At 59.7% G+C, this 25,279-nt stretch overlaps 1 protein-coding gene across 5 annotated transcripts; it reads left to right on the top strand.

The window, feature by feature from the left end:
* Positions 1-10,558: 10,558 nt before the first annotated feature.
* On the top strand, positions 10,559-24,421 carry ECEL1 (endothelin converting enzyme like 1). Of its 5 annotated transcripts, none has more exons than XM_081579674.1 (19): positions 15,558-15,696; positions 16,662-17,551; positions 18,255-18,323; positions 18,428-18,538; positions 18,615-18,707; positions 18,898-19,022; positions 19,868-20,090; positions 20,305-20,376; positions 20,606-20,704; positions 20,942-21,016; positions 21,213-21,316; positions 21,586-21,644; positions 21,726-21,777; positions 22,372-22,439; positions 22,616-22,740; positions 23,066-23,131; positions 23,471-23,566; positions 23,769-23,845; positions 23,986-24,421. In XM_081579674.1, the coding sequence occupies exons 2-19, from the start codon at positions 16,766-16,768 to the stop codon at positions 24,083-24,085; spliced, it is 2,400 nt and encodes a 799-aa protein (XP_081435800.1). In that variant the 5' UTR covers positions 15,558-15,696; positions 16,662-16,765; the 3' UTR covers positions 24,086-24,421. The 5 variants fall into 5 exon arrangements, with proteins under 5 accessions (XP_081435802.1, XP_081435801.1, XP_081435800.1 ...); XM_081579673.1 differs by having other exon boundaries at positions 20,284-20,376; XM_081579676.1 differs by lacking the exons at positions 15,558-15,696; positions 20,305-20,376 and adding an exon at positions 10,559-10,720.
* Positions 24,422-25,279: the final 858 nt, after the last annotated feature.

The raw sequence follows: 25,279 nt of genomic DNA, 5'->3' as shown, positions 1-25,279 counted from the left end.
TTGGCTTGCTGTCTCCTAGCAACTGAGTGGTCCTCAGAGTGGGAGGCAGAGCAGTGGAAAGTGACTGTCATTTGAGGCCAAAGAAGTTGAGTTCAAATCCCAGCTATGCCAGGTCATAGCTGTGAGGTCTTCGCAAGTCACTTAACCTCTCTGAACCTCTGCTTTTTCATTTGTGAAATGGGATATTGTTCAAGGATGAAGCATTTATGATTAAGTTGATCATCTGGGAAACTGCGAAGCTAGGCAAAGGTGTGGAATGAATGAGAGCGGGCCAGTAGGGTACTGCTGGGTCTGGTAGGAGCAGAAGAAGGTGGGGCCTGGGTTCCAGGTGGGAGTCTGGAATGGGTGGGCCTCCCCACATGAAGGACCCCACCTGGCAGCCCCCCTTAGACTCCCTGACCCTTCAGACCACCACAGTCCAAAATCTGATGCTTTCTGTCATCAGTTGCCCAGGGACCCTTCTAGAGGAACCACATCTCGACAACAGGTCTGCCTCCTTCTTAAAACTACAAGGTATAGGCTACAAAAATTGGATCAGTTCTAAGCCCTATACATATGTTATTTAATTTTACCCAATCAGACAGCTTTTCAAAAATTCATCCCAGTGTCAAATGTGGAAACTAGGACTCAGAGAGGTTAAATTACATGGCAAGCTCTGGAAGCTGAGGGGAGACACAGCTGAGACTGGAACCTCACTTCCTAACGTCTTTCCGGGGCTGTCTCCTATGAGTTAGGAAGGAAAGAGTGGTCAGGGAGGGGTCACCTAAGGATGGAGGTGCGGGGAGAGGGAGGGAGGGGGTTCCAGGACAGGGCCAGGAGCGCCGGAAGTAAGGGATAGGGTCAGGGGATGGGACAAGAAAAGCTCCCCGGCGCTCCAGCAGTTGGGACAAATTGTCTGGAGGCCGGCTCCTCATCCCGAGGTGCCCGGGGAAGCTGGGGTGGGTGGGGTAAGGAGGACGGGGAAGGGGCGGGAGGCCCCCGCCCTGGGGACCGGGAATTAGCCGCGTTTCTCGGCACCTATGGGCAGAGGCGAGAATGGAAGGGAGGCTGCAAGCTCAAGGGGCAGGTTGGAGCCGGCTGCCCGAGAGCCCCTGGATGGAGTCCGCAGAGGTCTGGCCTCCAGCCAGCCGGTCAGCTCCCCCGGCGGGCGCTGGACCCTCGGTCTCTGCCCTCGATGGATTGGGAGGGGACGGGGAGGCTGAGCGGGACAAGGATCAATATTCGCTAGAGAGCTCGGACTCCCAGCCCCTGTTTGGGTGCGCATCTCCCAACCCACGCAGCTGAGCACCCTCCATGCGCCCGCCCAGCCCCCTCCTCGGGCCAAGGCCGAGGTCGCTGCTACAGCTCGGGCCGCTTGATTCAATTAACTAATTCCCGACAAGACAGATGTGCAATTCCGCGTCGCCTGCCACCAGAGGAGATGGAGCTCCCCGCGGGCGGGGGCGGGGGGGCGGACGGTGACGTCACGGCTCGGCGGTGACGTCATGGGCGCCCGCCTGGAGTCCCACAGCTAGCCGGCCCGCCTGGGTCTCTGCAGTGAGTGTGTGCTTGCGTGTGTCCTCCTGTGTGTGCGAGTGCACACCTGTCTTCGGGCGCTGCGCCCCGCGCGCCAACCCCCCGCCCCCTCCGCCGAGGGACGCCCTCGGAGGTCTCCGCTGGGTCTACGATTTGGTCCAACTAGGCTGACTCCTAAGGGTGCGACCTGCCCCCCCTCCTCCCCTCCTTCCTCCTCTTCGCCCTCTGAATTTGCCTCCCTCCCCCAGCCTTGCTCCCGAGTCTCTTACCTTGGTGGAGTTTTCTGGTGAGTGCGTGCCGAGTGAAGCCCGCGCGTGTACCTACACACCCAGGCATGTACACGCGGGTGCACACAGGGCCCACTCGGACACAGGTGTATGCCCACAGGCACAGGCTTCCAGACATGTATACAGTGGTGCCCCGGTGCACACAAAGGGACCCAGGGGACCACAGCAGTCTCCCAGCTACACATCCACACCTGTGCACACATACACCACTCTAGGTCTGACTGCAGGGTCATGCAGGCCCCCCCAGACCTGCAGCCCCCCAGCCTCTTGTGGGAGGGGGGCATTGAGGAAGGGGTGACAGAGCGGGAAGGGAGGCCCTGTCAAGGACATCAGCAAGGAAAGGGGAAAAAAAAATGAAGTGGAAGAAATAAAATCAAAAGGCTTTTAAGGCTGCTTTCCCCAAGTAGTTGATGTCTTGGCTGCGATTGCCGGCAATGAAATATTGTGCTCTCTGATCGCTTAATGCAGGGAGCCCCGCAGCCCCCCTCCCCCAGCCCAGAGGCAGTCCCCTCCCCTCTCCTCTCTCCCTCCTCCTTCCCTCCTCTCCCATCTTCCCTGGCAGCTCTGCCTCCAGGCTCCCAAAAGGGCCCAGAGAGTGTGGTGGAGGGCACAGCTGAGGCCCACTCCCAGCCTGGCACCGACCCCAGGACGTGCTCAAGAAGCCACAGCCGGCATGGGGGCCCCAGCCCAGAGCCTGGGCAGGAGGGGCGAGCCAGCTCTGGGCTGGGACCCCAGCTCATGCCTGGCAATTGTGCCCAGGGCTCTCCTTGCAGAGATACTGGGTTTGAGGACTTCAAGCCGAGGCACCCGCAGCCAGGAAGAGAGGGACCCGTGTCCTGACAGGGATCCCCAGCACCCTGGAGGGGCTGAGGCTCTTGGAGATTGTGTGTGTGTGTGTATGTGTGTGTGTGTGTGTGTGTGTGTGCGCGCGCGCGCGCGTGTGTGCGCTCGCGCACGCGGGCGCAGGTAGGTGGAGGGGGCTGGCTGGGGGGAGGGTGTGGATGGGTGCAGGGAGCCCTGGCCTTCTTCTCAGCCTTTAGTTAGAAACTGAGCTCAGGAATGTTTAAAAGACCTGGCTTTCAGCCTCAGCTCCATCACTTCCTGGCTCTGTGACCTTGGGCCAGCTCTGAGCCTTCTGTGCCGGAGTCCCACACCGGAGAGGATGGAGCAAATAATAGAATTGGCCTCAGAGGGTTATTGGAGGATTAGAAGAGAAAATATATGCAAAGTGCTCAGCATAGGGCCCGTGCACAGGGAGGGGGGTGCATAAGTGGGACTAATTATCTCTGTAATCTCCCCACCGACTCCACTCCCCCCATGCCTGGACTTAGAGGGGCCTGAAGCAGCCTCAGAGGTGGTGCAGCCCTCCACCCTTCTCCTCCTCCGCCTCCTCTCTCACCCTGGCTTCCACACCCCACCCCGCCCCCAGGCAACTGTTCTCTGCGCCTTTCTGTCAGGGCAGCCAAATTGGCCAAATCTCTGTAATGCTAAAAAATTGGCCCATTAGCCGGCGGAGAACACGGACAGAAGGGGAAAGCGGTGTGCATCCCTGCCACAGATGTGCGGGGAGGGGTGGGGTGTGCGGGGGTGGGAGATAGGGTGGGGCTCCAGGTCTCCCGAGGGATCCAGCAAGGCCCAGGGAATGAGCAGCTCTCTGTGTGTGTGTGTGTGGGCACGCGTGTGCGTGGTTGGGGCCCCACTCTATGCCAGACTGTCTGCTGGGGGCTTTCATAGCATCACTTCATATAATCCAAGCAACAGCCTTGAGACTTTGACCCTGTAATTATTCCCATGTTGCAGATGCGGAAACTGAGGCTCGGAGACAAGAAGTTCTCAAGTAAGGTAGCTCTGTGTGAGTCAGGGAGAGGACTTACACCCTGGTCTGAGACTGCTGGCCTCCCAGGTGTCCCGGTGACCCCCGAATCCCCCAGGAGCCTGGCTCCTGAAGTCTCTGCCCTGCTTCCTGGCCCTGCCCATGGAGGGGTTTCTCACTGCACTGGGGCAGGTGACAGACCAAGAGTTCACCTTGTTGGGATCAGCTGCTCCTCAGTGGAGAAAAATGGGGTGTGGGAGGAGTCCTGGGGGCCTGGAGGAGGATGCTGGAGGGAGACTGAGGGTTCCAGCCTTCCCAGCTGGAGGTGCTCAGGGGAGGACTGCCCACCTGGGCATGATCTCAGATATTATTGTTCCTGTGTTTGGATGAGGAAACGGAGGCTTAAAGAGGCTGAGTGATGTGTTCACAGCTAGGAAATGGTGATTAATCCATATTCATCTGACTCCAGAGCCTGAGATGTTTAATCCTTTTGCTCCAGCGATGGAAAGCTACCTCACCGGGTGTCGTGTCCCATTCAAGGACAGCTTTAATCCTGAAATTGTTTTCATTCACTCTTTCATTCTATAAATATTAAGTACCTCCGAGTGCCAGCACTGTGGTCCTGGGACACGTGGTGGGTAAGACCCTTCTCTGTGCCTGGCCTGGCTGCTGCCTGCAGCTCCCTCAGACCTGCAGGCCCCGGGGAGACCCTGGCAACCTCTGTGCTACTCAGCCATCTCTGCTCTTCCCATTCTCTCTTGATCTGCTGACACACAGATGCTAGTGTCCCCAAGCTCTGCGGGCACAAGCGTCACCATGCCTGCCCTTGAGAGGCTGAACTGGCTGCAAATGGTTCCTTCTTCTGCAGCCCCCAGCCTTCCCACTGCCATCAGACCTCAGGCAAGGCAGCAGGTACCAGCTGTCCCCTGAGGATCTGACTGTCCTCTTGGCCCTCCCGAATGCCCAATACAGCAAGGTCCATGCTCCAGGCCAAAGAGAGAAAGGCTGGGAGGCTTGGGAGCAGCCTTCTCTCCTGGCTACCATCTAGTCCCGTGTCCTGAGATATCACCAAGGGCGCTGCTGGGCTGCTGCGTGCCCTGCCCCCCTGTGCAGTCACTGCCCTGCCCGCTCCAGGTCCGACTGCTCACCCCCAACTTGGCCACCATGTGCGAGAGATAAATGAGCTCCCAGAGTTGTGGTCCAGACGATGAGAGGATGCTGAGGGAGATGGAGCACTCGGGCCTCTCTCTGGCTGGAGACAAGATTAGAATCCAGCTTCTCAAGTCATACGACTCCTTTAGACTATTTTCCTCCCTCCAGCCCTGGCAAAGGTCAGCCACAGGGAGGCTTGGGTAGCACTGCCAAGGCCCAGCAGGGCGATGGGATGGCTGGCGGCGGCTGGGTCCTCGGGAAGCTGGGCCAGGAGGAGGGGAGGCCTCTGATTGCTAACTCCTGGGTAGACCAGGTGGCTCTCTCCCCATTGCCTTTTCCCCTTGTCCTCTGACTTGTTTCCATAGGTTCCTCAGCTAAGAGGTGGTGATGTATATTGGTTATGACTTTGGCTTTATTATCGGGCTGTTTTTAGTTCAAGCTCTTCGTCTGCTACTTGCTAGCTTTGTGACTTTGGGAAGCTCCTTCCTTATAAGCCCTGGCTTCTCTAATGTGAAGTGGAGGAATAATACTGGCACCTATTTCTTGGGTATTATGAGGATTCAATATGATGAAGTGTCCATATTATTGGACTGTGAGGAGATCAAACCAGTCAATCCTAAAGGAAATCAACCCTGAATATTAAGTGGAAGGACTGATGCTGAAGCTGAAGCTCTAATACTTTGGCCACCTGATGCAAAGAGCCAACTCATTGGAAAAGACCCTGATGCTGGGAAAGATTGAGAGCAAGAGGAGAAAGGGACAGCAGAGGATGAGATGGTTGGATGGCATCAGTGACTTAATGGACATGAGTTTGAGCAAACTCTGGGAGATAGTGAAGGACAAGGAAGTCTGGCGTGCTGCAGTCCATGGGGTTGCAAAGAGTCTGACATGACTTAGCAACTGAACAACAACAACAACCATTATTAGAACAGTTCCTGGTACAGTGATGGCAATCACTGATGGCAATGGTGGTGGTGGTAATTTTGATGGAATTGATGACGATAATTGAAAAAGTGATGGTGATGATGGTCATAATTGTCATGATGATGGTGGTGATGGCAATGAGAGTGAGTGGAGATGTTGCTGGTGAATTTGGCAAAAATTATGGTGGCAATAGAGAAGGTGGTGACGATGCTCATAGTTGTGACGGTGATGATCTCAGTGATGATGATTTTAGTGGAAATGAAGATGATAGTGAATTTGGAGGAAATGGTGATGATGATAGAGAAGGTAATGCTGCTGCTGCTGCTGCTGATAATGGATGGTGATAAAGGTGCTGATGGTGGCAGAGATGGGGATGATGAAAAGGATAGGGTGATGCAATTTCTGGCTCACAAGAAGGAGAGAACAGGCAGAGAGAAAGGGAGTATGAAACAGGTACTGATCAGTGACCTTCCACCTGCCCCACCCAGCGTGGCCCAGCTGCTATTAGCCCACCTCCCCCAGCCAGCCTAGGAGAAGGGAGGAGCTTTGCTTCTTTCCAGCCTGGCACCGACTGGGCATTAGTTTGGGCTCTGATCTGACCATATCCTCTTGGTCTAGGCCTCTGGGGAATGTCCGCTGGTCCCGATGGGCGGGCAAGCCCTGGTTCTCCTGCCCCAAGGGACTTGTCAGCAGATGACCATGGTGTCCAGAGTGGCAGGCATGGCATTGTGCATGGGCCTTGGACAGGGCTAAGGACCAAGGTATGGCCCTTCCCTCTGAGCTCTGAGGAGCATCGGGGTAGGGCAGTGGAACTTTGTCAGGCTCTGTAGGAGCAGACAGTTACATGGCTTGGAGGGTCAGGTTGACATAGTGCTTCTGAGTTTGGTATCAGACCACTTCCGATCCTTTTCCACCACTGATGAGCCAGGGGGTCTTTGCATATTCTTAATCTCTGAGTCTCAGCTTTGTCACTGTCCTGACACACAGGCTAATATGGTATCTACTTGATAAGAGTTATTTTTGTAATAATCCTATGAGTTAGGAGCTCAGGAAAGTGCCTGGATCTAGGAGGCACTTGGGAGATGTGGCTTTTGATGTCTCTGCTGGGCTGCACAGATCCTGGCCAAGGCCGGACCCTGGGTACTCATGGGCTGGGCCTGGGCTGGGCCTGGGCCAGGTGGAGGGGGTGGGGGAGTCTCCAGCCGCTGGGCCTCAGGCAGGCAGGCTGGGTCGGCAATCTGGGCTCAGACGCCCTACCTCCCCATTCCTTTCCTGGCCGCCCTACCTCCCGTTGCCTTCTTGTGCCAGGCGGCCAGCCCTCGTTTGCCCCCACCTCCCAGCCTCCCCCTGTGCCCTCTCCACAGGCTGGTGAGGGCTCTGACGTGTGAAATAAAAAGGGATTTTAATTACCTCTCAGCAAAACAGCAATTAGAGAGAATCACAGCACAACAGCAGTCCCCTCCCCCACTCCCTCCCCCTGCCAGGTCCGCTTTCCCCGCTTTTTCTCCAGCCCCCACCCAAGCTCTGAGGGTGGATCGAACAGGATGCCCTCCATTTCAGTCCAGACCCCCGAACCCCAGGTCTGGGGGGCGTGTGGCAAAGGGCAGGAGGTGGTCTGTGCTGAGGGCAGGGCAGGGATGTTTCCATACCTTGGAGGCAGCCAGCACCCACCCACCTCTCTGGGGTCCTTGTGGGTCCCCCCAGGGACATGCATCCACTGTGTGTGCCCTGGTACACACCCATGTGCATGTGTGTCTAGCACATGTGAACACCCGTGTGTGCATGCAAGCGTGTCAGCAACCTGGGGCAGTGCAACCCTCAGGATGAGCCTGCCACACTGGGAAAGCAGCACTGTTTCCAACAGGCTTTTAAAATAATTGCCTGTGACCCTAAGCCGTAGCTCTCTGTCCTCTGTCTGCCGGCCGCCCCCACCTCACCGGCCCCCGCTGCCAGGGGTCACTTCTCCGTCCATCGTCCATCGACAGAGTCTGGGGCACCTTTGCTGCATTTGGACAGGGGGCCAGGGAGGGCAGGGCAGGGTGTCCCCACAGGTGGCCTGAGTCTGGGGGAAGCCAGTGGTGGGTGGCTGATTGAAGCGGTAATTGCAGGCAGCGGGCCCTAGCTAATGCATGTTATGATTAAGCCCCATTACGGAGGGAGGCCGCTCCAGCATGGGGGTGGGGGCGGGGGGTGGGAGGTGGGAGGAGGCTGATGGTTTAGGGGCCTGCGATGGGGCTGACTGACAGTCTTTCTCATGGGGAGAGGGAGCAGGTGGCCACTGTCGCCTCCATGGTCCCCTCTTCCTCCAGAGCTGCAGCCTGCCCAGTTGAGACAGGAAAGCCAGAGCCTAGAGGTGGGAAAGGACCCCTCACCCCCGCTCCACCCAAACACGGTGCTCATTCCTGGGCAAAGGTCTGAAAGTCCCTATTCGGTTCTCTGAGGGGCCCCGCCTGTTTGTGCACAGTGGCCTTTAATCCTGGGGTTCCTGTGGCTGTGTTGGGTCCTCGGCAACCATCAGCCCCCCAGTCTCAGTGCCGAGGAACACATGTCACTGGATGGCAGAAGCCAGAATGGCTGCAGTTGAACTGCTGACATCAGGGACCCCAGTCCCACCCCACCTCACTGGGAGCCACAGGTGCTAATCAGAGGCCCCTGGCTCAGATGGTAAAGAATCTGCCTGCAATGTGGGAGACCCAGGTTCGATCCCTAGGTTGAGAAGATCTCCTGGAGAAGGGACTGGCAACCCACTCCAGTATTCTTGCCTAGAGAATCACATGGGCAGAGGAGCCTGGCAGGCTACAGTCCATGGGATTGCAAAGAGCTGGACACCACTGAGTGACTCACACTTTCATGCCCACCGGGATGAATACAGAGCAGGCCCGAGCCCACCTGGCTATGTGGGCCCTGAGATCTGGCCTACTTCTCCATGGAAAATGAACTTCATTTCTCTTCTTTCACAGAGGCCCAGAGAGGTTATACAACTTCCCCAAGAACACACAGTAACGGCTTTGTGTTAACCTAGTATTCCAACCTGGCTACTCACCAGCCACATGACTTTGTGACAATCATTTCATGTCTCAGGGCCGCAGCTGCTGTCTTTACCGAAAGTGTGTGCACAGTCACTCAGTTGTGTCCGACTCCTTGTGACCCCATGGACTGTAGCCCAGCAGGCTCCTCTGCCCATGGGATTTCCCAGGCAAGATTACTGGAGTGGGTTGCCATTTCTTTGGTGATACACATAGCACCTACTCCTAGAATTCTGAAGATTAAAGGAGATAAGTTGGCACTTAAGCCCAGGACCTGGCCTGGGAGTCAGCCGCTCGTATTCTTACACAAACTTGGCTCTTTCGCTCGTATCTCCTATGATAGGCACAATTCTAAGAGGCCCCGCAAGATCCCTGAACCCTGGTGAACACACGTACTTCTCCCTGCTTTCCAACTAAATGTAAATCCAGGTACTGTTATGAAGGGATGTTGCAGATGTAATTAAGATTCCAAATCAGTTGACCTTAAGATACGGAGATCATCAGACCTAATTACAGCAGTTTCTCAGGCTGGTGTCTGAGAGGAAGACAGATTCAAAGCAGGAGAAGAATTCAGTGTTGGGGAGAATTTTCCACTGATGACTTTGGAGTTGGAGGAGCCACAAGGCATGGGATGCTGCTGAGAGCAGCTCCTGGTTGATAACCAGCAAAGGAGGGCCACTTTGATTCTCCAGCTGAAGGAACAGAATTCAGCCACAACCCATGAGCTGGGAGAGGAGCCCGGGCCCCAGAGAAGACCCCGGCCCCAGCGGACTCGGACTTCGGCCCTCTGAGGCCCTGAGCAGAGAATCCAGCCGTGCCCGGGCCTCTGACCTGCAGAAACGGGGACAATAAACGTGTGCTGTTTTAAGTTGCTATGTTTGTGGCAATTTGTTACCTGGTAACAGAAAACCAAGAACCCACGTTGGCAGTTCAGGCAGAAGGTCCTGGGACATCCCTCTAGGAGGGAGCTTGGTGCCAGGCTGAGGGAAGCTCAGGTGTGGCTGCTACTTGGGACCTGTGGGTATGTGCCCACTGCTGGTACCTCTGTGGGGACAGAGCACCTGCCTTGGGCTGTAAGGGGTGGAGGGGAGGCAGACCCTTGGCAGCCAGGGTTCCTGCTTGTGGGCCTGCCTGGGGCTGGGGGCCCTGGCATCCTGCTGCAGGTCCTCAAATCTGACCTATCACTGCATCCAGAGGATGTCGCAGGGAGCCCCTGGCCATGCCTCTCCCCACACCCCGGAGTAGGAAGGCCTTAGTCAGAGGTGGGCGTGGATATTCATGGTGAGCATAGGTGTTGGATAGGAGCTCTGATTCTGCGGTCTTACTCTCTATCCCAAAGCTCCTCATCAAGGACAACTCCCTCCAAAAAACACAGCTTAGAGGGGGGCCCTATCCAGGGCCAGGCCTTGGGCCCAGCCTCCTTGAGTCCCTCTGAGTCCTGCTGTCCCCTCCCCTCTGCAGCCCTGCTTTCTCTCCTACAAGGGACAGTTAGTGGCCTTGGCTTTAATTAGCTAACGATCCCCTTCAGCTCCAATCACTTGAAAAGATGAGAGAGTGCTGGGGGAGGGGACCTGAGCCCAGTGACCCCATGAGAAGAAACAGGCCCTTCAGGGCCTGCTGGCTTCTCCGGGCTCAGCCCAGCCGGAGCCCTGCTCCTGGCCGATCAGGCAACAGGTTGTGGTGACACTGCCAGGAAAAAGTGTCCCAGACTCCAGGGTCCACCTCCCTGTTCCCCACCCCCTGCCTCTGGGGCCTTGTATCTGACAGCAGGAGCTGAGCCACCTGTTGTGGCCTGTCCATCAAACAAGGGGCCTGACTGCCAGAGCTTGGACAGAGCATGCGCACAGGAGCTGCCCCACACATGTTACTGTGGGGGCTCCTCCACGGCTGTTGGGGGGCTGGTCCAGATCTGAGCAGCTGTCTGGTCCACTCAGCCCAGGCCTTGCACCAGGCTCCGTGGTGGCCATGAGGGTCACCTCTGTCCTGCAAGGAGAGGCACTCAGGTAACCTCACTCAGATGGTTGAGTCCTGTTAGTCCCTGCTTGACCCTGGGGACTAACAGGGTCTGGGAAGCTTGAAATGGACCTAAAGGAGGACAGGAGGGCTGGGGACGAGGCACTTGGGCAGAGGGTGGCAATGTTGTTAGACGGTGAGTGAGGACTACAGAAGATTTTTCTCTTAATGAGTCCCAAGTTGTTGTTGTTTAGTCGCTAAGTTAGGTTGAACTCTTTGCAACACCATGGACTTTAGCCCGCCAGGCTCCTCTGTCCAGGGGATTCTCCAGGCAAGAATACTGGAGGGGGTTGCCATTCCCTTCTCCAGGGGATCTTCCCAAGCCAGGGGTCGAACCCAGGTCTCCTGCATTGTAGGTGAATTCTTTATCATCTGAGCCACCAGGGAAGCCCGAGAATACTGGAATGGGTAACCTATCCCTTCTCCAGAGGATCTTCTCGACCCAGGAATTGAACCAGGGTCTCCTTGCAAGCGGATTCTTTACCAGCTGAGCTATCAGGGAAGACCCCAATATGCTTCATAGTTTAAATCTTTGAAAGCAAGAATAAATTGGGGATGTTCCTGGTGATTCAGTAGTTAAGACTGGGTGCTTTCACTGCAGAAGGCCATGAGTCCGATCCCTGGTCAGGGAACTAAGATCCTACACGCCACATGGCACAGCTGGAAAAAAAAATAAAAACAAGAATGGATTTGTATGTTTTTCTTATATGAGATAAAAAGCTACTCTAGAGGTTGGCAGGTGACGCCAGAGAAGAATCTGCCCAATGGGGATGAAAGCCTACCACCGGGAGGACAGGAGATGAGAGGAATGCTCCCTCTGTCATTTGATGGGCCCCAGAGTCATGGAGAGAGGTAGGTGTGTGAGGACTGAAAGTCTGGGCCAGTTTGCAGGTGAGGGCGCTGCCCCCGGTGTGAGGCTGGCCCTGGGAGATGCTTCACATAGGCTATTCTATGTGCTGACCACAGCTGTGCGAGAACTTTCCATGACTATCAAACATGTCATCTGTTCCGGACTCTGGGCTGCACAGCTGGCTAAGATGCAGGTGGTGTGGTGGGTGCCCAGGGAGGGCAAGCCCCCAGCCATGGAGGTGGCACAGGACCAGAGGAGAGAAGCCAGCATCCCAAGAAGGATGAGTGGCAACTGGCCAATGGAAGAGGTGCTGGGAGAGGGCTGTTCCAGCAGCCGGAACAGCAAGTGCTAAGGCCCTGAGGTGAGCAAGAGTCTCCCAACAGAGGTCTGGGAAATGACAGTAGATCAGAGTGACCTACTTCCCCCTACTCACTGGGGGAAGAGAGGTAGGAGGTAGGGAGACAGAGAGAGAAGAGGAGAGAAGGATGGGGAGAGGTCACTGCCCTAGGGCCACTTAGGTGTGTGTTCTATCCTGAGGGGTGAGGAGAGGCACTGGGAGCCGGAGGCCAGTGAGGAAACTGGGACAACTGTCCAGACTGGGGTGGGCATAGCAGCCTGTTCGAACCTAGAGGAGGAGCTCAGCTGGAGGTCAACACTGGGGAGACTCTGCAGCCCAGCTCAGTGAGGGCCAGGAAGTTTAGGGAGGAGAGGGACCAGGCCAGGTAGCCCCAGGGCCATCCCTCCAGGCCCAGGAATCTGAAAGCAAATGGAGAACAAGTTCCCTAGCCCCTTGCCTGATCAGGAGCAGACCTCACTGGGAGCTCAGGCAGGACTGACAGGTGCTAGCAACACAGAAGGAAGAATGAAGGCACAAGCTGGGTGGTGGGGTACAGGGCCCCTTGGGGTCCCCCAAGGGCTGCTGCAGGCACCCAGCTTTCCAACAGGAGTCTGAGTCAACACAGTGATGGCCGCCCAGCAGCTCCATCCTTTCCCCGCCCCCTCCCTGCCACCCCGGCCACTTGGGAGAGTCATTTCATTTCTCAAATTAAAAATCCATTCTGTGCTGTGAATAATAGATGGGATGAGCCCTGGGAGGCTGGGAGGACAGGAAGCTGGTTGGGGGAGACATTTTCCAGGGCGAGACAGATCCTGCAGCACTCTCGGTGGGGCAAGTGGACTGGTGGGGTGGGGTGGAGTCAGGGGGCATCTCCCAGAGCAGAGGCAGGGCTGTGGGGTTCAGGTTTGAGCAGCGGGCAAAAATAGAGGCACAGGCTGTCCCCACACATACAAGCCAGATGGGTATAGAAATGGGTCTGATCACCATAGGCTCCAGGTGGAGCCAGGCTGGCTTCAGGTCAGCAGCCCTCCTGTGAAGTCAAGCACTTAGCACTTGACTTGATGGAAGCTGAACAGACCTGAGTCCTCAGTGTGGGCACACAAGGGGTTGCACCCCTCCCCTAGCATCCAGACCTGGGGATGCCCTGCCCAGCGGGGGCGGGGGGGGCTGCCATCTGGGAAGGGGAGAGGCAGAGGGTCCCCCTACCTCTGCCCCTAGCACTGCCCCCCTTTCCCTCTCTAACCAGCTCCCCTGCTGCCCACCCACCCCTCAAACCGGGCATCCAGCTGCCTCCTCCGGGCTTGGCTGTGTCCTGTCATCCTCCTGCTTCTCAGTCAGGGAGTCACTTTGACAACGAGAGGGAACACTGGACACTGGGAGCCTCAAAAGGAGAGTGAGAGACTGGAGGCCAGATACTTACTGCCCTCCACCCACCTCCACTCAGCTCTGCTTTCTGAGGAAGACAGGAGTGCCTGGGAGGCAGGGCTGGTCACTCTTTATTGATGGGCGGTGCAGGGGGTACTAGGACTGAGGGGTCCTGGGCCCAGTCCCCACTCAGCCCCCGTGGGCGCAGGTGGCTGCGCTCAGGCCTGGGGGAGCTTCTGGGCTGGAGGTGGAAGTGGGGTGAGGTGCTGTACAGAGAGAGATGGAGCCAGGAAGACCGGGCGGCCGGGCCAGGGCAGTTGGGAGGCAGATGAACGAATCAATGGCAGCTGAGCTTGTGGAAGAGGGCTGGCCGTGAGGGAGGCCCTACAGCTGACCTGGGAGGGAGGGGGAATGGAGGAGGAGCTGAGGGCCTGGGTCCCCCACCCCCCCAGTGGCTGGAGTGGCAGAGTCCCTGGGGAAGCATGTTTGCCTTTGTGCCTTTCTGTCTGAAGAGTCAGCTCCCTGAGACAATATCCATTTTTATATTTCTTGGAAATTTCACAGCATTCATTTCAGGGAAAATAAAAGCTGTCATTGCTGGAGAAATGATACCAATCAGGGCCTGAAAAGGCTGGAAAATTATCCTCCTGGAGACAAAATGTTGAGGGAAAAATGCAGATTAAAAGCACAAAGAGACACTTTACCACCGTCCTGCCCTCCCCTCCCCCTGTAAGGAATCACCATATTTTACATAACTCCACCTTCCCTAGGTGGAATTAATTGAACCCAAGAAGAACTATCTCATGGGTCAAAGGAGGACTGTGAGATGGCCAGAGATGGAGGCAGAGAGTATCCAGAGTGGTAGCTCAGAGGTGGACACAGGGACAGACAAGGGACAGGCAGGATGCGGGCAGAGGTGGCCCCATAGGGCCTGGCTGGTGAGCAGCCCCAGGGAGGGGACAGGACGGTGGGTCCTTTAGTCCCCACCTCACTGTGGTTTTTATCAGATGGGGCCCCATGGCAGTCTCAGGCAGTCTCTAACTCCGTTTAGGTGAGTCCTGCAAGCTGGAACCCTCAGGCCTGGGAGCACTGGTGCTTTGTGGGGTACCCTGCTAGGGACCATGGAAGCAGAGTGGGTGGACAGCTCAGGGCAGAGAAAGCAGAGACTCCAGAAATGGCATCATTCATCCAAGAAGCAAGCCCTGAGTTCCGTGTGTCCCACATGGACCAGGCCCTGCTGGTACAGTGTGGAGTGAGGTCTGGCAGCAGCAGGCAGTGTCCAGGGCTGGGAGTCGTGGCAGGGAGGTCCCACGTTAAAAAAGCAAGTTGAGGGACTTCCCTTCTGGTCCAGTGGTTAAGATTCCACGCTCCCACTGTGCAGGAGACAGGTTCAATCTCCAGGAACTAAGATCCTATATGCCATGCAGCACAGCCAAAAACCTACAAACAACAAACACAAATTGAACCAGAAGAAGGAAGTGGGTCGATAAATTCATAGTCCTCCATCCTGACCTGTCTCCCACCTATCCAAATACCAGGGTCCTGAGGTCCAAGGGCCTCTTTGAGGCAGAGCCCGCAGGCTCCTCCCGCTGGCTCCTGTAGGGTGGGTTCTCCCGCACTGGGCCAGGGGCTTCCAGCGGGTACCATGGCCAGCCAAGGTTTGGGGGAGGTGCTGAGTCTGGCTCTGTGGCCCCTTCTTGTAGCAGTCTCCAGAGCCCTTCCCCCACCACGGCCAACCAACACCCAGGCGCCCGCGGTGGGTGTGGGGAGGTGGGGGTGGTGGTGGAGAGAGCTGTTAGGGGTGGGGGGGCTGGGTGCTAAAGGACAGGAGCTAAAGGAGAGGCTGGGAAACCCCCTAATTGAAAGCGCTCTGGTCCAGGCGGTACCAGCACTATTTCAGCGCGCCCCACAGCCTATCCTTGAGTCCTCCCTGGACGGTGCTCCAGTCCTGTGGGCTGAGCTGGGCTGGTTCATCGTCTCATCAGCTTTAGCTTGAGCCTCTTTCAGACGGGCTGGCAGGCGTCCCTGCGTGGGGGGGGGGGGGCATCGAAATCGGAGGGGACCTGGGACCCTCATTCCTCTCGGGACTAGAATTCCCGAGCCCAGAATCGGTGCCAGACCCTCGGGAGCTTGTTCCCGCAGCCGCCTTCCCCGCCCCCGAGCTGCCACTGAGTTGACAGGTAGCCGGGATGCAGGCAGGAAGAAGGAGGGGGTGAGGGGGGCGCGCGGAGGAGGGTGGAGCCGCCGGCGCGCCCCCTCCCTCGGGCCCGGCGGGCGGCGCAGCGCGGCACGGCAGCAGAGGAGGCGGCGGGCGCACGGAGACAGCGGCCGCCTGCCCCGCTCCGCCCAGGCTCCGGCTCCGGCTCGGGCTCCATCCGCGCTGTTTCCTCTCCGCCTGAGCGCGCACCTGCCGGGTAAGTGGCACCCGAGCCCGCCGCCGCCGCGGCCACCGTCAGCCACCTCCGCCGCCGCGCCGAGCCTCCAGGCTTTGTCTGCGTCCTCGCGGCTCCGGCTCCGGCGGCGGCGGCGACTCGCGGGCTCGGTGCTCGGGCTCCGCGAACTGCCCGGCGCGGGCGGGAGGGTGCGCACCCAGAGCTCGGGGCGCACCGGGACGGCTCGCTCTGCGCTGGAGATGAAACTTCGTCCAAGTTTGGGTTCCGGGGAGAACCTGTTGAAACCGGGAGGGGCCGGGGGCGAGGACGCGGGAAGGAACCGGTTCCGGGTCCTTTAGGGCCGTCGGGGCTTTCTCCCTGATCCTGGGCGGGACGGCGCGCCGGCGCGGGGGCTTGGGAAAGGGACTGGTGAGGGTTCTGGCTATTGAATAGAGAGGACGGGGCCGGGGATGGCTCTGCGGACAGCCGCGAGGACAAAGTTTGGTTCTCGAGTCTCATTCTTTAGCGTCTAGTTCCAGTGCGGCAAGCTGAAGGCGGCTTCAGGGCCCGCATAGACGCCGCACTGACCACACCTTCTTTTCCCGGCCTCCGCTTCCCCCCTCCCTCGATCTGGCCTTGGCTGTAGCAGGTCGGGAACAGGAAACGCAGAGAAGAGAAACAGCCTTTTATTGACGGCCTACTATGTGCCAGGCCCGGTGCCCGGCGCTTTATTACAGGGGCCTCCCCAATCTGCGGGGGGCACGTGTGTGCGGGGACAGGGGACGGTAAGGGACGGACGGTGCCTACAGTGGCTGGTGACAGCTCGGAGCCTTCTCCCTCCCTCCATCCCCGAGTGGCGTAGGGAGGCCAGGCCCCAGGCCCACTCGCTGTTGGGGACTCCGGGTGGCCTCCAGCCTTTGGACCTAGGCCTGTGCCCTTCCTCGTCGGGCTCGTGGGTCCCGTCAGGCCCCAGTGCCTTTCTGAACCTGTGTCTGCCTTTCCTGCAGCTGCGGCCCGGGGGCCATGCAGAGGCCGGCTGGGAGCCTGGCGGCCCGGAGCAGCCTGCTGTAGCAGAGACTTCCCAGGGCTGCGCGGCGGCGGCAGCGGAGCCATGGAGGCCCCGTATTCGATGACAGCACACTACGACGAGTTCCAGGAGGTGAAGTACGTGAGCCGGTGCGGTGGGGGAGGCGCGCGGGGAACGTCGCTGCCCCCCGGCTTCCCGCTGGGTGCGGGGCGCAGCGCCACCGGGGCCCGAGCCGGGCTGCCGCGTTGGAACCGCCGCGAGGTGTGCCTGCTGTCGGGGCTGGTGTTCGCCGCGGGCCTTTGTGCCATCCTGGCCGCCATGCTGGCTCTCAAGTATCTGGGTCCGGGGGCGGCGGGGGGCGCCGCCTGTTCCGAGGGCTGCCCGGAGCGAAAGGCTTTCGCGCGCGCCGCCCGCTTCTTGGCCGCCAACCTGGACGCCAGCATAGACCCGTGCCAGGACTTCTACTCCTTCGCGTGCGGCGGCTGGCTGCGGCGCCACGCCATCCCGGACGACAAGCTCACCTACGGCACCATCGCTGCCATCGGCGAGCAGAACGAGGAGCGCCTGCGACGCTTGCTGGCGAGGCCCGGGGGCGGGCCCGGGGGCACGGCCCAGCGCAAGGTGCGCGCTTTCTTCCGCTCCTGCCTGGACATGCGGGAAATCGAACGGCTCGGCCCGCGGCCCATGCTCGAGGTCATCGAGGACTGCGGGGGCTGGGACCTGGGCGGCGCGGCGGAGCGCCCGGGGGCGGCGGCGCGCTGGGACCTCAACCGGCTGCTGTACAAGGCGCAGGGCGTGTACAGCGCCGCCGCGCTCTTCTCTCTCACCGTCAGCCTGGATGACAGGAACTCCTCGCGCTACGTCATCCGCGTGAGTGAGCCATCCCCCCACCCCAACCCGCCGCCACTGGCACCCCCACAAGCGGCTAGAAACTAGGAGTGCCCCGGCCTGGCACGCCTGCCCCGCGCGCCCTGTGCGCCCAGGAAACCGGTGCGGAAGGGGGAGGTTAGGGGAATGGAGGGGAGCGCACACCGGCAGAGCGCGGGAGGAGGGCGCAAGTAATTTCCCTCGAGTAATTGCGGTGTTTAGTGGAGCCGCGGGAGCCGCAATTTCCCAGCCCTCTGGCAGGCGGTGAGAGCTCTGGGAGGGGTGTGCTGATGGGCTGTGGCGACAGGCCTGTCGGGCTGGGGCTGGCTGGAATGCCTGGGCGGGGTGGGGGTGGGGGGACGAGCGGGCGGGCGGGGGTCAGCTGTCAGTGCGCGCGAGAGTGCCCCTCAAGGGTGGGGAAAGGAAAGGATTTCAAGAGGAAAAACGGACTGGTGGCGGGGACCTGGGTTGGGGGGTAGGGAGAGTGGGGGCGGGGAGCCATCCCCATTCAATCCCCAGTCTAGGCCAGTCAGTCCTGGGGGCTTAGACCAGCTGCTCTGGATTGAGGCAGGGGCTGTCATCTTTATGCTCCGGGGGCTTGTGACAGCGGATGCCTGGCAAGTCGTCCATTTGCCTTTTGGAAGGGGACTCAGTCTGTTTGCAGGGACCCGGAGTATTGATGTCTGACCCTCATCTCTCTCCCCAGATTGACCAGGACGGGCTCACCCTGCCAGAAAGGACCTTGTACTTAGCTCAGGATGAGGAGAGCGAAAAGGTGTGGGAACATGGGATGGGGTTCTGGGGAAGCCCTGGGGCTCCGGGAAGCATGGACGGGGCCTGGCACTGCCTGCATCCTTGCCCTGCCCCTTCCTGGTGCAGATCCTAGCAGCGTACCGGGTGTTCATGGAGCGCCTGCTCAGCCTCCTGGGTGCTGAGGCAGTGGAGCAGAAGGCCCAGGAGATCCTGCAGCTGGAGCAGCAGCTGGCCAATGTGAGCAGGCGCCCGCTTTGTGCTGGGGGCGGGAAGCCTCTGGTGGGGCTGGGTCAACCCTGCCCTTCATCCCCAGATCACAGTGTCCGAGTATGATGACCTCCGGCGAGACGTTAGCTCTGTGTACAACAAGGTGACCCTAGGGCAACTGCAGAAGATCACCCCCCATGTGAGTGCCACCCAGCCCTGCGGGATGGTGGGGAGGTGCTGATCTTGGGACCCCTGGGCTGTCCCCTCCCTGAGGCCTTCCATGGCCATGGACTCCTGTGACCTCTGGTCGCCTCTCCCTGGACCCCTCCCTGTCTTCTCTGGTCTCTGCCACACCTGGTCCCACTGTCCCCATCTGTGGCCCCCCCCAGCTGCGGTGGAAGTGGCTGCTGGACCAGATCTTCCAGGAGGACTTCTCAGAGGATGAGGAGGTGGTGCTGCTGGCCACGGACTACATGCAGCAGGTGTCGCAGCTCATCCGCTCCACCCCCCGCAGGTATGGCTGCCAAGTTGCCCACCTACCCTCCCAGGTCCCTCTCCTGCATCCCAGAGCTATCTGTTTGGAGAGTTTTGAATCCCTGCCTCCACCTCTGTCCAGTATCTGCACTGGGGAGGCAGGTGAGGAGCACTGGAAAAGGAGTCCAGATCCCTAGGTTCAGACCTGGCTGTCCCCCCTACTGTGTGGGACCCTGGACAGGGCTGGGAGCTTCCTGGGCTGCAGTTTTCTCATGTGGGGATGGCAAGACTTGAGTGAGCCTGAAGTTAAAAGGGGACGCTGTGGCAGTTACTCTGCTCCCCCAGGGCCACCGGGAGGAAAACCTCCCTGGCCTCTGCCCCATCTTGGGAAGGAGCTGAGGCCCCTCGAGGCCAGCTCTGAGATAGGCAGTCACCCCAAGCACCCACTCTCCCACCCCATGGCAAGTGGAAAACGGTGCTGGCCCGGGCTCCAGGAGCACCCAGCGCTTTCTCTTTGGTCCGAGGCATATCTGCTGTGTGTGGGCCCAGCCCTTCTCCCTGACTGGGGCTGGGAGGGCCTGGAATGACCCTCAGTCCGCTGAGGCCCCTCGAGGCCAGCTCTGAGATAGGCAGTCACCCCAAGCACCCACTCTCCCACCCCATGGCAAGTGGAAAACGGTGCTGGCCCGGGCTCCAGGAGCACCCAGCGCTTTCTCTTTGGTCCGAGGCATATCTGCTGTGTGTGGGCCCAGCCCTTCTCCCTGACTGGGGCTGGGAGGGCCTGGAATGACCCTCAGTCCTGTGCAGGTGCTTAGTCCTGCCCCGGGCTGGGGGCTTGGGTTGGGGCGCCTGTTGGGACACCCCGTTGCTTCACCTGGCCCTTAGGATCCTGCACAACTACCTGGTGTGGCGCGTGGTGGTGGTCCTGAGCGAGCACCTGTCCCCACCGTTCCGAGAGGCGCTGCATGAGCTGGCCCGGGAGATGGAGGGCAGCGACAAGCCACAGGAGCTGGCCCGTGTCTGCCTGGGCCAGGCCAACCGTCACTTTGGCATGGCGCTCGGTGCCCTGTTTGTACACGAGCACTTCTCTGCTGCCAGCAAGGCCAAGGTCAGGCTGCCTGGACTTGGGGGGTGGGGGAGTGGGTGCTGAGCTGGGGATGAAGCTTTTGCATGACTGTGGTCCAAGCATGAGGAGCACAGGGAGCCCTGCACATCCCCCCGCAGCGAGGGGCACCGGGCTCAGGGAGGGCTGAGCCCTCTCTGAGCCTCCAGGGTGCTCCTCACTGGGCCTCCTCCCCCAGGAAGCCTACCTGGTTTGTCAGCCGCAGGACGCTCTCCCCACCAAGCTCCTGCCCGGCCTGCTCTGCCATGCTCAGTGGGATGGCCCTAGGAATGTACGTGATCTTTGCTGGGGCAGTTAGCCCCTTCCAGACCGAGCTTCCTTTCAGGGAACAGGGCCTGAATCTCTTACCTCCAAGGTCTCCCCTTGGTGCTGAGCACCAAGTCCTGGGCTTCGGAAGTGGTGCTGAATGATTAGGGGGGTACCCCTTGCTCCAGGTGCTGGGGACCCAGAGCTATGGCCTCCTGGATTGATCCCTTGATCCTTGACCCTTGGCCCTGCAGGTACAGCAGCTGGTAGAAGACATCAAGTATATCTTGGGCCAGCGCCTGGAGGAGCTAGACTGGATGGATGCTGCAACCAAGGCGGCTGCACGGGCCAAGGTGAAGTGGGATCCCATTCCCATATGTTCGTTCCATAAACAGGCATTGAGTGCCTACTCTATGCCAAGTGCTGGGATAACAAGAGACAAAGATGCCTCCATGGGAGTTGGCATCATCCAACCTCCTCTCCCCCTTCCTTGAGCCCCACTCTTACACTGGCCCTGGTGCTTTCTCCCTTGGGGGGTTAGGGGGCTATCTCTTGAGGCCCTGGCCCACCCCTGACCCTCTCGCTTGCAGCTTCAGTACATGATGGTGATGGTGGGCTACCCAGACTTCCTGCTGAAACCCGAGGCCGTGGACAGGGAGTATGAGGTGGGCCTGCCCGCTGCCCCTGCCCTAACCAGGCTTCTCCAGGCCTATGGCCAAGACCCCCATGGAGACCAACCACCACCTCAGGGAAGGAGCCAGAGCCCTCAGCTAATGGATGCTGGGAGGGCATGGGACCTGCCCGGTGCTGGTCTGGCCCTGCCCCCTGGCTGCCCCTGAGGGCTGCCCATCCCCTGTGCAGTTTGAGGTCCATGAGAAGACCTACTTCAAGAACATCTTGAACAGCATCCGCTTCAGCATCCAGCTTTCAGTCAAGAAGATCCGGCAGGAGGTGGACAAGTCCACGTGGGTACCTGGCCTGGAGCAGGGGTCAGGTGCCATGGGGACAGTGTTTCTTACCAGTGCCTGGAGGAGGGCACATTGCCTCACAGACATGCTGGCATGGGGAGGGGGGACCAGGCCTGCACAGGGTGTGGGGTCAGCCTGGGAGAGGCCCAGGACATAGCAGTAGGCCGGGACACCAGGCCATCCTTTAAGGAGGAGGAGGCTAGGAGATAGGGGTGGTAGGGGACGGAGTGTGGGTTCCCCCAGCTGACCCCAGCCTCCCTCCACAGGTGGCTGCTCCCCCCACAGGCACTCAATGCCTACTATCTACCCAACAAGAACCAGATGGGTAAGGGGGCGTGGCGGGCCCAGGGTGGGGTGAGGGCCTGGAGGTGGGGCGAGTCTCCAGCTGACCACGCCCTCCCGGCAGTGTTCCCGGCAGGAATCCTGCAGCCAACACTGTACGACCCTGACTTTCCACAGTGAGTATTAGGCCTGGTCTGAGCCAGAGTCCCAGCCATGGCCTTGTCTGCGGGGTGGGCAGGGAACTGCTCAGACTGCCTGAGGCCCAGGTTGGGCACAGGAGTTGTGACAGTTGCAACCCTGGGTCCCCATAATCCCATTTCACTGGTTATTTAGAAAAAGGTGTAGGGTTTTCGTTTTTTTTTTTCATTCTTTTAAATGTCCAGAGTCCCCTTTTACCTGGGTTGAAGCTTCTTGGGGCATTTCAAAAGTGAAGCAATCTAGGAAAAAGATTAAAGGAAAAAGATCTAGGAAAAAGGCTAGATCTCATATGGGGTGCCTCAGTTTCCCTCCACCCCTGTTTCCACCCACCCCCTTGACCTACGAAATCTGTTAGATGTTATTTCCTAAAAGAGCTTGCAGGTATTACTGGCCTCTTTCACACACCTCACAAGGAAGCTGAGGCATGAGAGTCCTGGGACAGTGGAGACACTGGCCCTCCTGGGCTACCTTGTGGCCTGGCCGAGGCCTCCTGAGGTCACTGGGGCCAGCAGCCCAGCAGGGCTTTCAGAGGGCGGGCGAGGCTGGGGCCTGACGCTGCTGCCCTGGCCCAGGTCTCTGAACTACGGGGGCATCGGCACCATCATCGGGCATGAGCTGACCCACGGCTACGATGACTGGGGTGAGGCCTGCGGGCAGCCTGAGAGGGGGCGGGGGACAGGCACGGGGAGGGGGAGGCGGGGGATGAGGCAGGATGGTGAGAACTAATTGAGGCCCTGTAGCCCCCCGCCCCCCGTGCCTGCCGGCTGGTAGGTAGATAGACAGGGAGCCTCAGCCCGCCCTGCCCGCTGCCCACAGGAGGCCACTATGACCGCTCGGGCAACCTGTTACACTGGTGGACCGAGGCCTCCTACAGCCGCTTCCTGCGCAAGGCCGAGTGCATTGTCCACCTCTACGACAACTTCACCGTCTACAACCAGCGGGTGAGGCCCTGCCTCGATGTCCCTGGGGTCCCTTGGGCGGGCCTGGCCAGCACAGACTAGGCACATGCACACCCCTTGGCACACTCCTGGCCCTTCACAAACCCGGGACCCTGGTCCCTACACACCCACCAGGGTCCGGGTGCACACTGACTTGGGTGCATGCATGAGTTCACACAGACTCACACGCACGTGGGGCACAAGGTGGGGGAGCCCTACCCAGACTCTCTGGGAAAGGGAAGGTGGGGCGAGGGCAGGGCCCAGGGAGGCCAGACCTGAAGGAGTCCAGAAGGCCCGGGCAGCCTCCAGCCTCTTCGCTTCTCGCCAGGTGAATGGGAAGCACACGCTCGGAGAGAACATTGCGGACATGGGCGGCCTCAAGCTTGCCTACTATGTGAGCCGCCCCTGCCACGCCCTCCACCCCTGCGGGGGACCCTGAGGACTGGGCTAGAGACCTCGTCTCCCCACCCCCCATCCTGTTGGTCTTGGAGGGGAAGGTGCTGTGCTGGGAAGAGGGCCTCCTAAGTCCTTTGACTTCTGGGAAAGCAAAGAGGGCTGCCTGGAGGAGGTGGCCCCTACCTGGGTTTAGCCTTCTGGAGAGGGAAGAAGTTAGGGACCCGAGGGCTCAGCCTGGTGGGCAGTGTGCGGACCTGGAGTGGGTGACCGGCTGGCTGGGTGGAGGGTGCCAGGTGGCCCTGCATGGGCAACCCAGCTCCATGCTCTGCGCCCCTAGGCGTATCAGAAGTGGGTGCGCGAGCATGGCCCTGAGCATCCGCTGCACCGGCTCAAGTATACGCACAACCAGCTCTTCTTCATCGCCTTTGCCCAGGTGGGCTGGGTGGGGGCCGGTGGGGTTGGAGTCAGCTTCCAGCCTGTCTCCCATGGGCCACTCCTCAGAGGCAATGCCCACTCCCCCGGGCTGTGATGGGGGACAAGGACCTAGTGTGCGGAAGGAGTGGTTGTAAAGGCTGGTCTGTGGACTCCTGGCCTCACATCCCCGCTGCTCCCCTCCACCCCCCATCTGGCCCCAGAACTGGTGCATCAAGCGGCGGTCGCAGTCCATCTACCTGCAGGTGCTGACCGACAAGCACGCTCCCGAGCACTACAGGTCTGCCCCCCTGCCTGCCTGGGCCTCATCCCCTCCTCGTGTTGGGTGTGGGGGGGGCAGGGGCGGTGCGCGGTGGGGTGGGAAAGGACAGCTGGGGTCTGGTGGCCCCTGGGACCCACACTCTGTGGGTCTCTCTCTAGGGTGCTGGGCAGCGTGTCCCAGTTCGAGGAGTTTGGCCGGGCCTTCCATTGCCCCAAGGACTCGCCCATGAACCCTGCTCACAAGTGCTCTGTGTGGTGAGCCTGGCTGCCCACCTGCGCCCCCCTCCCTCCCTGCACGAACCGCCTCCCGCCAGCTGCCGGGGCAGGCATGGACCCGGCTCTGGTCCACTTGGGCGCCCCCCTGCCCCTGCCTCCCCAGCCCTTTTGGGACTCTGCACCGCCCCACTGTCTCCCACTCTAGGAGAGACCCAGAGCAGGACTGAGGCTGGGCTCCAGGAGGGCGTGGGGCAGAGACCCTAAGGTCCCCAGACTGGGCTCTTGGGAGCCAGAGCCTTCACCAGTCTGCACTGTCCAGGCCCCCCACCTTCACTGTGTTCTTGCTACTGAGTCTGGTCAATAAAGCTGCTCTACTGTCGCCTCGGCCTCCTCAGGGGCCCCTGGAGCAGGTGGGGTTGGATGAATTCCTTACCTTAATGGAATGGGACCTAAAGAAGACCTTCTTGTCCCCTCCTGGTGGCCTCAGCTGGGCCGACTCTGTCCCACCTCCCCGGCTCTTGTCTTTCTCACCAACCACCCACTCTGGGGCTTCCCTGATAGCTCAGTTGGTAAAGAATCCTCCTGCAATGCAGGAGACCTGGGTTTGATTCCTGGGTCGGGAAGATCCCCTGGGGAAGGGAAGGGCTGCCCACTCCAGTATTCTGGCCTAGAGAATTCCACGGATAGTATAGTCCATGGGGTCGCAGAGTTGGACACAACTGAGCAACTTCCACTTTCACTTTTACATTTTCACCCAGTCTGCCCACCCCCCCCTCCTCAAAGTCTTGCCAAGGCCCCTGGACCAGCCTTGTGGGGGCCAGAACACCTCCACCCCAGCATGACTCTGGGACCTGACTTCTCCTGAGTATCCAGAGTGGTGCCCTGCTCACCCCTGCAGGAGTTTCTGCAGTGTCCCCAGCCAGTCATGGAGCCCAGGCCAGGCTTTGGCTCATCTTCTTGGAGAAAGAGGACATGACATGTGACCTGCAGGCGTCCCCTCCAGCCTGGTGCACAGCTGGTGAAGAGAGAAGGAAGGGAGTGGTGGGGGACGGGGGATGAAGGTGCCCAGGCATGGCCGTGGGGGTGGGGAGGAGACGTGTTGCTCTGTCTTGGACAGAAGGGCAAGGAGAGGGAGGAGCCCCCCTGAGGGGTCCCAGGGGTCTGCAGTGATGAGGCTGGCCGCCCTTCCTCTTCCGGGCCTGTTTCTGTTACATCAGGGGTGGGCTAGAGAGGGCAG

This window comes from Giraffa tippelskirchi, chromosome 3 (assembly GCF_054371585.1).
Source record: "Giraffa tippelskirchi isolate mGirTip1 chromosome 3, T2T-mGirTip1v1.2.pri, whole genome shotgun sequence".
NCBI lineage: Eukaryota > Metazoa > Chordata > Mammalia > Artiodactyla > Giraffidae > Giraffa > Giraffa tippelskirchi.
This window is presented reverse-complemented; position numbering and strand designations above follow the sequence as displayed.

What these genes read in the sequence shown, in the direction of transcription:
- ECEL1 (XM_081579673.1), top strand. Translation starts at nt 16,766, where the DNA reads ATGGAGGCCCCGTATTCGATGACAGCACACTACGACGAGTTCCAGGAG. An exon ending in TGGAGCAGCAGCTGGCCAAT is followed by an intron (nt 18,539 to 18,614) that starts GTGAGCAGGCGC and finishes CTTCATCCCCAG; the next exon opens with ATCACAGTGTCCGAGTATGA. An exon ending in TCACCGTCTACAACCAGCGG is followed by an intron (nt 22,741 to 23,065) that starts GTGAGGCCCTGC and finishes GCTTCTCGCCAG; the next exon opens with GTGAATGGGAAGCACACGCT.